Here is a 13,204-nt window from a genome sequence, read left to right as displayed (position 1 = left end):
ACAAAATATCAAATATGTCTAGGAAAAAATCAGAAGTCAATCATCATACCAAGAATAAAAAAGATAATTAACATATACTAATACCACATATGAATCAAATGTCAGAATTACCCGACAAGGATTTTAAAGCAGCCATCATGCTTTAATGAGCAATGTTACATTACTGAAACAAACAACAAAATAAAGTTTACAAGAAATAACAGATACAGAAAAGAACCAACAAAAAGTCAATAGGTGGGCTCAATCACAGACTGAATACAAGAAAAAACAAGTGAAGTTGAAACGTAGAACAGGAATTACCCAACCTAAGTGCTGCTGAAAAATTATTCTAAAAAGAAAAAAAAAAAAAAAAGAGAGAAAATTTCTCCTTAAAATGGTTGAAACATCCAAAATGGCAAAAGACATAAACTTACAGTTCTGAAAGCTAACAAAGGGGTGCCTGGCTGGCTCACTCAGTACAGCATGGAACGAACTCTTGACCTCACAGTTGTGGGGTTCAAGTCCCACACTGGGCATGGAGCCTACTTTAAAAAAAAAAAAAAAAAAAAATTTAAAATAAAAGTTAAGAATTCCAAATAGGATATGCCCAAACAAATCCATGCCAAGACATATCATAATTAAACTTCTGAAAGCTAAAGACAAAAAGACTTCAAAGCAGCCAGGGAGAAGGATGCCTGGTGGCTCAGTCAATGTCTGCCTTTGACTCAGTTCATGAACCCAGGGTCCCCAACCAGATGAGTCCTGAGTCCCACATCCATCTCCCACATGCAACTCCAACTCCAACTCCAGCTCAGCAGGGAGCCTGCTTCTCCCTCTACCTGCCTCTCCTCCTGCTTGTGCGAGCACACACACACACACACACACACACATACACACACTCTCTCTCTCTCTCTCTCTCTGAAACAAATATTTTAAAAATAAATGAAATAAAGCAGCCAGGGAGACAGGATACATCTCATATAGGGAAACACAAATTCCACTCATAGAGGATTCCTCACCTAAAATCATGGAGGTCTGAAAAAGGCAGCACAACATTTTCAAACGTTAAAAAGTAAGGAACTGGGTGCCTGGGTGCCTCAGTTGTTTAAGCGACTGCCTTCTGCTCAGGTCATGATCCCAGGGTGCTAGGATTGAGTCCCACATCCGGCTCCCTGCTCACTGGGGAGCCTGCTTCTCCCTCTCCCTCTGCCTGCCGCTCTGCCTACCTGTGCTCTCTCTCCCCCTGTCAAATAAATAAATAAAATCTTTAAAAAATAAAAATAAAAAGTAAGGAACCATCAACCACAAATTCTATAAAGAAAAACTGACAAAAATATTAAGAAAACTAAAGAACACACAAGACAACTCTATCTTAATTTAACTTAAGATTTATATCTTAATTCTAACTTATTACAAAGTATATGGTACCATTATATGAGCAATTATAGGTTCTTCTTATAACAGTAATTAAATATTTGGGAATTACAAATTTCCCCCTCACCAACACCAATGAGATTCATGCATGTAGATGGCTTAATACATATTCCCTATTTTCTTAACTCTCTTAAAAAGAAGTAGTTCTGCCAATGTTCAAGATCTTTTATCAATCTGACAGTTTTTGTTCTACTTGAAAATTCCAAAGCTTTTAAGTCTAACTTCAGAGCTATTTGTTTTAAAAAAAAATGGAAGATACATATGTCTCAACCATCCATAAAGTCGACTTTAAATAACATCTACTGAAGACGAGGTCTGAATGAACTTCTATAATCATGCAACAGCTTAGCCATGTTAAAAGCCAAATCATAAGAGCAAATATTATTTATCTTAATCCAATCTAATTTATTATAAGTGTGTGTTTTTTTAAACAAGAATGACTATCCAAGTATGACTAGTGACCTGTTAATCAGCCAAGAAACAGATGGTCATCTTGCAAAACTGTGAATTCAAGATCTGTTCTACATTATTTACCAACTGATTCATTCAACTAATTTTTATCAAGTTTTTAAAATATGCTAAGTACTGTACAAGGCAGTGACAAAAAAATAAGGTATTATAATATTGTGATGCAAGAACTATCATAGAATAGAAACTAGGTCTTCATCCCTGGCTCCCGACCCAGAGCTCCTAAAACCCTTGGAATTTCTTGATGGGTGAGAGGATCATCTTTTGTTATTGATAATAAGCCCCTTTCAACCCTATTTTGGAGGATGGAGACTGGATGCCAGAAGAACCAATCCCTGACCTCAGGATAGAGGAAAAGGGCTGCTGATTGAGTTTATCACCATCAACCAATGATTATGCCTACACAATGAAGCCTCCATAAAAACCCTAACTGAAGAGATTCAGAGAGCTTCTGGGTTGGCGAACACATGGGGATGCCAGGAGGATGGTGCCCCCAGGGAAAGCAAGGAAGCTCAGGGAAGCTCCATGCCCCTTCCCACATACTCTGCCCTAGGCATCTCTTCCATTTGCTGTTTCAGAGTTATACCCTTTATAATAAGCAGGTAATGGTTAAGTAAAGAGCTTTCCGGAGTTCTGTGAGTCATTACAGCAAATTATTGACCTGAGGAGCGGGTTGTGGAAAGCCCCAATTTACAGCCAGTTGGTCAAAAGTACAGGTCAGAACAGGGACTTGCAACTGGCATAGCAGTGGGGTCTGGAGGAGGTGGGCGGGGCTAAGTTCTTCATCTGTGGGGTCTGCACTTACTCCAGATAGGTGGTGTCATAACTGGGTTAAACTGTAGGACACCCAATAGGTGTCTGGACAGTTGGAGAACTGTAAGGGGACAGCCCACATTTGCTGTCAGAAGGGTCGTGAGCAGTGCAGAAGAAATAGCATACGTGGTCCCAGACCTCAAGGAATTCCTAGTCGTGACAAAAATTGGCCCTTGAGAAATAATTTAAATAAAATGGTATGTACTTTAACAGGTACACGTACCAAGTACCAGGAAAGTAAGCAACTAACCATGCCAACAAGATAACATTTATCCTAATTTTTAAATGAGTTAAATACCATAATTCCTCAGGGTTCTATCAGTCCCTCCTCAAGCTCTCAGCCCTAGCTGCATTTTACCAACACATAGGGATCATGTTTTTGATTTTTTACTTTGTTTTTTAAGATTCATTTGAGAGAGAGAAGGAGAGAGAGAACGAGTGGAGGGGGAGGAGAGGAGGCGACTCCCTAGGAGCCCAACATGGGGCTCGATCCCAGGACCCCAAGATCATGACAGGAGCTGATGACAGACACTTAACTGACTGAGTCACCCAGGTGCCCAAGGAAACATTTTTTAAATGACAAGATCTGGCACCACACCAAACCAAATGAATCAGTCTGTGTGGAAGCATTCATCCCCGCATCCTTAACCTTTAAAGGCTCCCTAAGGTGGTTTTAAAGTAGTGCCTGAGTAAATGAAGGAAGGAGGGAAGGAAGGAAGGAAGGGAGGGAGGGAGGGAGGGAGGGGTGGGTGCTGGGGTTGGATATGACCATGTCTGCTCAGGAAAAACGTAACCCAGGCCTCAACCAATCTTCTGGCGGAGAAAAAGATTTCAGGTAGAAAAAATATGAGCAATGACAGACTTACTGTAAGGAGAGAAGAAGATTCTACAGTTTCTAGAGTGAAGGCCTAAAATAGGACAAGGAGTGTTTATACGTACTTGAGGGGGCTATGTGAGTAGAGGGGAGGGAAAGAAAAAGCAAACCAAGTTTGGAGTACTCAGTATCCAAGTCTGGTTGTCCAAAAGATACATGAAAATAAAGAACACTTGAAACTCAAGAAAAACGGGGACCAAATACACACTTAGAAAACCCTAAATATACAGGTACTATTTGAAGCCCTGAGAGGAAGTATAATCACACAAGGGAATTAGAGAACAGAAAAAAGAACAAAAACTCCAACTCTAAGGCAGATCCCATTAATCAGAGAAAATAAAAGAGGGAAGCATCAAGAGGTTTTTGTTTTTGTTTTGGAAGATGTAAACCTCACCATGTACACAGAATGAGAAAAAATGAGAACAGAGAGATCAAAGATGTTAGCCTCAGCGAGGACACGTCTTCTTCTGATAAAAGAAAAGGAGATGAGAAATCAGACAGGCACAGGCACACGGTAAAATGACAGACCCTTACTCGTTCAGGGCTAAAGACCACCTATTTCTTCCGTGAGTTTTCTGCTTATTGTGAAAAAAGCAATGAAGAAACATCAAGAGTAGGACAAAGAGAGGAGAGTGACAAAGTCTGTAAAAAGCCATTCAGGTTTTAGTGCCTAAGACCGTCCCAGGAGGCGAATCAAAGGGCCTCCCGGCAGTCTGAGGAAAGGCAGAATCCAGACGTGCGGACAGCACCGGCGGTGACACGACCTTCTCCAGTCTGCTCTGGAGACCCCAGGAGAAAAAGCCGCTGTTGGAGTCACGCTGGTTTGTAGACCACTAAAGCCAACGTGGCAAGCGCGGGTTCACGCCGGTAACACCGCTTTCATCACTGTGAAAAGTAAAATTTATTTCACTTAAAAAAAAAAAAATGCAGCCACTTGCTCTGCTCGCCAGAACGTGTGGGGAAAGGCGGGGGAAAGGCTCGCCCGCTCTCACAGAACTTGCTGGAACTCTCACTCCCCAGCGTTCGTGATCCCTCCAGAGCCAATTCTGAGAACTCCACACCGGTTCCCGCAGGCTCTTCAGGGAGGAAAACTCCCGGCGGGGCCGGACCCCGCGCAGAGGTGAACGAGGGAAGCGCTTCGCGCGCACAGCGTCACGGTGAGAGAACGCGGCGGGATGGGGGCGGGGGGGGGGGCCGGGGACAATCACACCGCGAAGCTCCTTAGGAATCTTCTACAAAGCCAATAAACATAAAACAATATTTGACCAAAAAAAAAAAAAAAAAAAAAAAAAAAAAGCTAAACTCAGGGTTTTCTGTGAACGAATTCACTGAGTACAAACTGGCCATTTAATCCGTCTGCCCCACTCGGGAGCGCGACAGCGTGTCCGGCCGGCTCCCTGCGCTCTCCCGACGGCGGGTCGGACCCCTCCGGGACCGGCCCTCTCGCGGCCCCAGCCCAAGCGCGGAGACCGGGGAGGAGGGGCAGGCGACCGCGCACAGGCACCCCGCGCGGCGGGCCTACTGTGTGCCAGGCCCCGCGCCGGCCGCCTCGCCGCCGGCCGCGCGCCTCCGGGAAAGACCGCAGATCGGGCCCCGGAGCGCTTCGGGGCGTCCGAAGGTCGCGCGTAAAGGGAAAGAAGCGCCTGCCGACCGCGAGCGGGGAAGAGGCGCGCTGGGTCAGGAAGGCAGCGGGGAGCGAGAGGGCAAAACCCCGGGACCTGGGCGCGGGGGCGACGAAAGCTGCGGAGGATGCGGCCCCGAGGGCAGGGATGCGGGAGATTCTGCGGAGAAGCCCAGGTGCAGCGCGGGCAGCCGTCCGGTCCGATCCCCACGGGATGGGCCGGGAGGACGGGGGTCCCGGCCCCGGAAGGCGCCCCGAAGGGCTGCAGGGGCTGGGGACCCTTGCCGGCGCCGCGGAAGGGGAGCGGACCGAGCGGGGAGCGGAAAGAGGGGAGGAGCGGGGATGAGCGGGGAGGGGGCTCGCGCCGCGGCGGCCAGGCGGAGGCCGGGAAACGCAGGCGCGCGGGAAGGGGAGCGGCCGTGGGCGCACAGCCGGCCGGGGCGAGGGGCGCCGCGCTCGGGGGCGGGGCTGCACAGCTGCCCCGGGGCGGACGAGGGGACGTGCGCGCAGGAGGGCACGCGGGCCAAGGGATGCCAGGACGGAGTCGGCCGGGCCCGGAGCCAGGTGGGCGGCGGGGCCGGGGCGGCGTTCCCAGCCGGGCCACGGCCAGCGCGGAGCCCCCTTACCTGGGACTAGTGAGGAGCCGCCGCGCCGCCTCCGCAGCATCTGCGCTCAGCCGCTGCTCCCAGTGCCCTGGGCGGGGGCCATTCCGCCCGCCCCGGGAGCCCGCCCTCACCGCCAGGCGCCAGCGGCAGCGAGCCCGGCCCGGCCCCGCGGAGCAGCGCCGACGCGACCCGCGCCCACGGCTGCCTCAGCAGCGACTCCCGCCGTCGCCGCCTCAGCGCCGGCCGCCAGCCTCGCGGGCGGGCCCGGGATCACACGGATGCAGCGATTGGTTCCTGCCCGCCCGGCCCGGCCGATGTGTCGGCTCCTCTGATTGGTGGTTCTCGCTAGCTGCCGCCCGCGGGAGACGGCATTCGGCACGGCGCCGGGTCCGGCGCGCGTTAAGGGGCGGGAGGGGTCTGACGTCGAGGCCGGAGGGCGTGCCTGCGTCCCTGCGCGTGCGCGCTCCCCGCGAGGCCCGGGAGCCGCGGCCTGCGGGCAGTGCGCGTTACCCTAGCGACGGCGCGTCTGTCCTCGCTGGCCCGGAGCGGGGTTGGGGGCGCGGTCAACGGAGCCCCATCGCGGCGCGGGCAGCGCTCATCCGGGAAAGACGGGCGCGCTCCGGAAAAAGGAGCTCCTCCAGGGAGCGTGGCTTCGAGGACCACCTCTCCGGCCGCGGCCGGCGGAACCTCGCTCTCCGGAGGGAGCTCGGAGCCCACAGCAGTCACGCAGCGCTGCGTCCCGCACGGACTGGGCGAGCGACCGTCGACCCCGCCGCAGGGCCGGGTGCCGATGCCTGAAGGAAGAAGTGACGCGGGGATGCGAGAAAAGGGGGGGGCGCTGGGAGGGACGGCAGAGAGCGCCCGTAACCGAGTCCCTCCCACCGGGTGGCCTCGGCGGGCCTGTCGCAGCGGCGGGGGCGCGGCGGCCTGTGAGGGGCTTCTGTGAGGGACGCGCTCGCGCCGTCGCTGGAGTCGCGCTGAGGCAGCAGGGCAGCGTCCGGCCCCGGGGACACCTCGGACGCGTTCGTCGGCGGAACCTTCGGCTCCTGACGGGGGCAGCGGGTTGGTTTCAGCGGCGTCTCCCGTCAACCTTCCGCGGGCGGAGACAGAGGAAGTCGGCCCCCGCGGCAAAGCAGCCACGTGTCAGCAAGTGGAAGGTGGGCAGCGGCGATCCTGAGTGTTTCTCTTGAAGATTTTACTTAGTTATCTTACAGAGAGAGACCACGAGCAGGCAGAGAGGCAGGCAGAGAGAGAGGGAAGCAGGCTCCCCGCCGAGCAGAGAGCCCGAAGATGCGGGGCTCGATCCCTGGACCCTGAGATCATGACCTGAGCCGAAGGCAGGGGCTTTAACCCGCTGAGCCACCAGGCACCCCGCCAATCCTGACTATTTTAAAGCAAACGATGTGCCCTTGTGGCTTTTGCCTTTGTAAGCCTGGGCTTCTGCGCCTTTGAAATCCAGAGCGCACTTTCCCCGTCACTGGACTCCATGTGTCCCTCCGGTAAAAGCCTCGGTTGCGTCAGCTCCTCTCCTTGGTGGACAGAGCACAGACAGCAAAAGCTCGGGCTCCGGAATCGAACCCCTGAATGTCCAGGAGGCACATTTCCTGTCAGCCACACTGGGTTGTTTCATCATCTGCAGAATGAGACCTACAGTCATCTGAGTGAGCTCCGCCCAGGAACTTGCCCCGAATGCCCACAGCAGCCTCCGTGATAACCAATGACGCGAGAATAACGTCGATGTCCATCAACGGTTTAACACAACTCGGTATATCCGTAGGATGAAATATTAGTCATCCGTGAAAAGGAATGAAGTTCTGACAATGCTACAATGTGGACTGTAATACTGAAAATACTACACTAAGTAAAAGAAAATCGTCACAAAAGACCCTATACTGTGTAAGCCCATTTATATAAAATGTTCGAAATAAGCAAATTCATAGAGACAGCAAGTAGACTAGTAGATGCCTTGGGCTGAGGGGATCGCGGAAAATGGGAAGTGACTGCTAATGAATATGGGGTTTCCTTTAGGGGTGATTGACGAAAATGTCCTAAAATTGATTGTGTGACGGTTACACAGTTTTGTGCATATATTAAAAACCATTGGATTGTGTACTTTAAATAAGGGAATTGTATGGCATATGAGTTATATCTCAATAAAGCTGTTACTGTTTTTTTAAGATTTTACTTTTAAGTAATCTGTACACCAGCGTGGGCTCGAACTCCTGACCCCAAGATCCAGAGTCACATGCTCTACCAAATGAGCCAGAGCGGTGCCCCAAAATATTTTTATCTTTTCAAAAAAAAAAAAAAGAGAGAGAGACAACAAACCTCTGAAAGCCCCTGGCTCTGGTGCCTCTCTAAGAACAAGAGATCAGTATATCTAACTTTGTTTTTTCTTTATTCAGTTAGCAAAATCTTGTAAGCAATATGATCTGAGAAGATTTAAACAAATACCCAGCATGATGAATTTCTTTGGAACATCTAAATCAAATGAAGAAGATGGTCTGATTTGTCCCAAGCTGCTTTGGGGCAGAAGAAATAGACCACTAGGATCACAAAGCTCATCAAAAGAAAATGAGCAAGATCAGCAGACCTAGAGCAAGAGAAAGAGAAGGAAGGAGATAGTTCTACAAAGTGATTATAGAAAGACCCAAGGGCTGCCCCCAAAGTCATTTAACTGGCCTTTTAATGTTGAGAGTTATGTCCCATTCCACTTCCTGCGTTCCAGACTCTTCAGGAAAAATGCTCACCGTGACCTGAAACCACTGCAAGCTCCTCTCCTCTGCAAAACAGAATTGCAACTGACATGTTCTTGCTGCCCCCCAAATACTTCATCCAACTACAAGAGCTGAAAACAACAACAACTGAGTACCCAGGTGAGGGGCTGGAGCTTGTGTCTCACCTAGTAAACCATGAGAGCAAGTCCCAGATGTGGGGATCCAGGAAGAAGAGAGGACACAAATCAATTCGGTGGAGTCTGGCAGGGAGGTGGGCCCCCTGCCTGTCATCCCCCTGGCAGGATGTCTCCCAGAGCAGGACAGCTTTAGGTGGCCCAGGGGCCACACTGTAAAAGGCAGCCAGAAGCAAGGAGCTGCTTGAAGCGAAGCAAAGCTCAGAGTCATTTGGGAAAAGTTTTTTCTGCTTTCTAAATTTACCCCCAACCCATACAGTATATGTTAAGAAAAAAGACTCCAAAATACACTCTTAAGTGAAAAGAACAAAGTTAAAAACAGTGTATATAATTTACCCATTTGCATTTTTGTGAGAACACACTCCCACCTACCCCCACACACATGCTTGTGGTTCTGAGAAAGGATCGCTAGAAGGATGCACTGTGAACTGGAGCAGTGGCTGATTCTGGATGGAAAACTGAAGAGCTTGGGGACAGGAGTAGGAAAGAGACTTATTTTTTTTTAACCATATCTGTATACTCAGGCACTTTTTGAAAGTTTGTGTCCTGTACTTGGCTTACCTGTTTAAAACAAATTCAGAATTAAAAAAACAAACCCTCTCTTCTGCAAAACTCACCATTCAAGCCTATATGAATCCCTCTACATGAGATGTTATGGGGCTCTGTGATTTAATAAGCCACCTATTCAGGACACATAGTGTGAGCGTGGGACTTTCCTCCCCAGCCTTACCTCTTCCAGGTGATCTGCTCAGGCTCCGAAAACCTCACTGAGGGCACAAACAGCTTTATCCCTGGTGCCATCAAGGGGCAATTCAAAGGACTCGGGCTTGTTTCTTCCAAACAGCCTAGGCAGCCCCCACAGGCCCAAGGAAAGAGAGGAGGGGGCAAGCGGTTGCTGACACCCCAGGGATAGCCTGGAAGCCACTGCCCCCCTAAAGCCAGCCTCGCACAGCTCCCACCTCAGGATTTGTCTCCCAGGAAGGCCTGGTCCAGGGTAAGGACCACAGTATTTCACCTCCGGGAAGGAAAGTCTGGTCAACACATCAAGGAACGTTCCAGCTTGGAGGAGAACTAAGGAGGCAGCACAGCCCTCCGCTGCTTTTACCTGGGGGATAGGTTGGCTTTGATTTGGGTTTTGGTGCAGCAAATCTCCTTTCATGGCATCGCCATTCCAGAATGTGGCGTGGACCGAGGATGGTGGCAGAGGTGAGCGGTGGAAGTGGGGAGAGGCCCTCAGATGTGGGGAAAAGAATCATGCCAGGTCCTAATTTTTAATTTTTATTCTCTGTTCCAGTCCAAGGGAGCTGGAAATGAGAGTCAGGAACAGGGGGCTTGGAAACGGAAAATGGAGAAGACGGGTTATGTTTCCAAGTGAAGGAGCAGAGATCTTTCAGAGAGCACACACACGTGGCTGCGGGAGAAGTGTGGGGAGTGGAGAAGTGGGGACAAAGGCAGGTCTCAAAGCAAAGGGAAGAAATGGTAATGACAGAAGGTGACTGTGTCTGCCCGACCCTCCGTCCTGCTCTCAGCACAGGGCCTAGTGTACATTAAGTGAATGGATGAGTGAATGAATAGAGATAGAAATGGCAAAAGCTGCAGCTGTCAAGAAAGGCAAAGCAAAGGGACATGGGGAAGAGAATTGAAAGGCACTCAGGGTCCTGCCTAGGTGGGCAGAGAGACAGGGTGAGGGCTCCAGAGGCAAAGATCCTTATTGGAAAATTGAGGGTTAAGTTAAATTTTGGCACAACCTAAAGTGACTCCCAAGTCCTGGCTGACGTAGGACAAAATGAGACACTTACCTACAAATAGCATCAAAGTCCCAGGTGACACCTCACACTGCTCTTGAAGCTTGTGGGACAGAGGGATTTGAGACAGAAAGAAAATGGTGATACAATTTAAAGAAAAGGAAAAGAAAAGAGCATGCCTCTGCACTTTCCCTAGATCCAGGAAAAGTGGCCAGGTCAGGCCCCTCGGCCACATCAGCATTTTAAAATGAAAATCCAGCCTAGCCTATGAGCAGGCATTTTCCAAATGGCTACAGAATTCCTGCACCTTCCAAAAATACCTCTTCGTGGAACTCCTGCCAGGGAGCGAGGGCCACATGCCCAGGCTGGAACCAACCAGTCGGGCTTTCTGAGCCCGGGAGCTCCCACCCACATGCTCTGCAGTCCCTAGATGCAGGAAATGCCCACTGCCCCGCGGGTAAACTCAGCCAGACAGCTCTGGGTGCTGAGCCCAAGACTGGAAGCAAGGCATCCTCTAGCTCCACTTACAACAAAAAAGATTATGTGACTTCCTAGAGTGCTTTTCAGACCTAGCTCTGCATATAAACCACCTGTACAGCTTTGTAAACTAGACCCCAAGCCTCTCGTGGGTTATATGAAGCAGAACCTCTGGAAGAAGGGTCACCCCAATCACAGGGCCAGGGGTCTGGGTGGGGGGACAGCAACTAAAGTAGTGACTGGGAGGTGGCCCAAGGGGAACTAGAGAGAGGCTAGTCCATGATATTCTGTTTCCTGACCTGGAAATTACCCAGTTTGTTCACTTCATGAAAACTCATCAAACTATGTCACATGTGCACTTTTCTGTATATTTATTACAATTCATTTTTCAAAAAGTTCCAAGCTAAATTCTGCTCTCCTACCAGGTTTGAAGACAGCCGAGCCAGAGCCCCAGGGTGAGGGTCTTAGGTTACATCAGAGAAGCCGAGTGCTTGGGGCTGTATGTTGGACTAGCTACAGGGGCTGACTCTACTCTTAGGCAAGTTTCTGACTTTCAAGGGAAAGAAGCTCTGGGGAAGGGGGTGAGGGGACAGGTGGGAGGAGCTCCAGGGAACAGCTCTCTTGTGCTCACAGATGCTCGCAACTTGTCCCACAGCCTGCCTCTTGGACAGGGCTTGCTAGGCCCTCTGTGACCCAAATCAAGGGGTCTATTTTCACCTGCGGCTTTGGTTTTCTTTCCCTTGTTAAAGAGGCTGCAGAAGCTACCAACTTCTTTATCCTCCTCCGTCCCTTTCCCAGGGCCATCAGCTTCTTAGAAGGATATGCTCCTTCCCGCAGGATCTGGGGGATTCAAGCCCATTGACTGATGTCTTCCACCAGGCATGAGGTGCTGAAGACACAGCAATGAGCAAATCGGCCCCAACAGTCCTTACTGGGTTTATATTTTAATGTAGAGCCTGGCATTTAATTATATGTGAAGGAGCTCGGGAAACACCACCCCAAAATCTATCATTGTAGCTTAAGGATTATTTTGAGTTGAAGGCAATTAAGAACAGAAAACACAGGGGGAAAAAAAGAGATGGCTGCCTGGGTGGCTCAGTGGGTTAAAGCCTCTGCCTTCGGCTCAGGTCATGATCCCAGGGTCCTCGGATCGAGCCCCACATCGGGCTCTCTGCTCAGCGGGGAGCCTGCTTCCCTTCCTCTCTCTCTCTCTGCCTGCCTCTCTGCCTACTTGTGATCTCTGTCTGTCAAATAAATAAACTAAAAATCTTTAAAAAAAAAAAAAAAAAGAGAGAGAGGGAGAAAAAGAAAACACAAGTTCTTTGTCCTCTTCCTTTCTGCAGGAAACAGGACATAAATTTCCCTTTTATAAGGGAAATTTCTATTTGTATAGATGCTCCCCCCTCTTACCAGGAAGAGAACAACTTGGAGAGAACTGATCACCTCATCGTCAGTTGGTCTGTATAACAACCCTAACTCAGTCACCCTTGTCTTCCACTAGTTTCCCATGTACACTTAACACGCTTTGCTGTCCCTAGAAACCCAAATCCTCCATCTTTCCCTGATGAAGTTAAAAATATAAGCCTTTCGGGGCGCCTGGGTGGCTCAGTCCGTTAAGCCTCTGCCTTTGGCTCAGGTCATGATCCCAGAGACCCAGGATTGGAATCATGCCCCACATGGGGCTCCCCACTCAGCAGGGAGTTTGCTTCTCTCCCTCTGCCCCTCCTCCTGCTCATGCTCGCTCTCTCTCTCTCTCTCTCTCTCTCTCTCAAATAAATATAGTCTTTTAATTTTTTTTTTAAGATTTTAAGTCTTTCAGGGGCTGCTCCCTTGCCCATCACGCATGCAATGCACATTCGTGGGGAACTTGGTGCTAAACCGTTTATTGACGACTGCTTCTGGGTCAGGGTTTCCTATGTAACAGAGCAGCTCCCTCCCTGTGATCTGCTGAAAGTCAGCCCTCATCACAAGGGCATGTAAAAAATAAAACAAACAATAGCAAAAGAAAATAAGAACCTAAGCCTTTCAGCCTATGGAATGGGAGAAGATATTTGTAGATAACATATCTGATAAAGTTAGTGTCCAAAATCTATAAAGAACTCATCAAACTCAACACCCAAAAAACAAATAATCCAGTTAAGAAATGGGCAGAAGAGGGACACCTGGGTGGCTCAGTTGGTTAAGCCTCTGCCTTCAGCTCAGGTCATGATCCCAGCGTCCTGGGATCGAGTCCCACATCGGGCTCCTTGTTCTGCTGGGAGCCTGCTTCTCCCTCTG

The 13,204-nt window shown here is 49.9% G+C and overlaps 2 protein-coding genes across 5 annotated transcripts in view; one reads left to right on the top strand and one right to left on the bottom strand.

Moving 5' to 3' along the window:
• TPST1 (tyrosylprotein sulfotransferase 1) overlaps positions 1-5,948 on the bottom strand; it is a 135,589-nt gene extending 129,641 nt beyond the window's left edge. For all 4 annotated transcript variants that reach the window (XM_047714500.1, XM_047714501.1, XM_047714498.1 and 1 more), the window contains exon 1: positions 5,816-5,948. The gene's annotated coding sequence lies outside the window, so the exon portion shown is untranslated. The remainder of the gene's footprint in view (positions 1-5,815) is intronic.
• Positions 5,697-7,971, top strand: LOC125091083 (translation initiation factor IF-2-like). Its single transcript, XM_047714511.1, has 2 exons — positions 5,697-6,359; positions 6,391-7,971. Exons 1-2 carry the CDS (start codon positions 5,720-5,722, stop codon positions 6,738-6,740), a joined length of 990 nt encoding a protein of 329 aa, XP_047570467.1. The 5' UTR covers positions 5,697-5,719; the 3' UTR covers positions 6,741-7,971.
• The last annotated feature ends 5,233 nt before the right edge of the window (positions 7,972-13,204 follow it).

The sequence above is a fragment of the Lutra lutra genome, chromosome 18, assembly GCF_902655055.1.
Source record: "Lutra lutra chromosome 18, mLutLut1.2, whole genome shotgun sequence".
Taxonomy (NCBI): Eukaryota; Metazoa; Chordata; class Mammalia; order Carnivora; family Mustelidae; genus Lutra; species Lutra lutra.
Note: the sequence above shows the minus strand (reverse complement) of the source record. Positions and strands in the feature narration are given on the sequence as shown.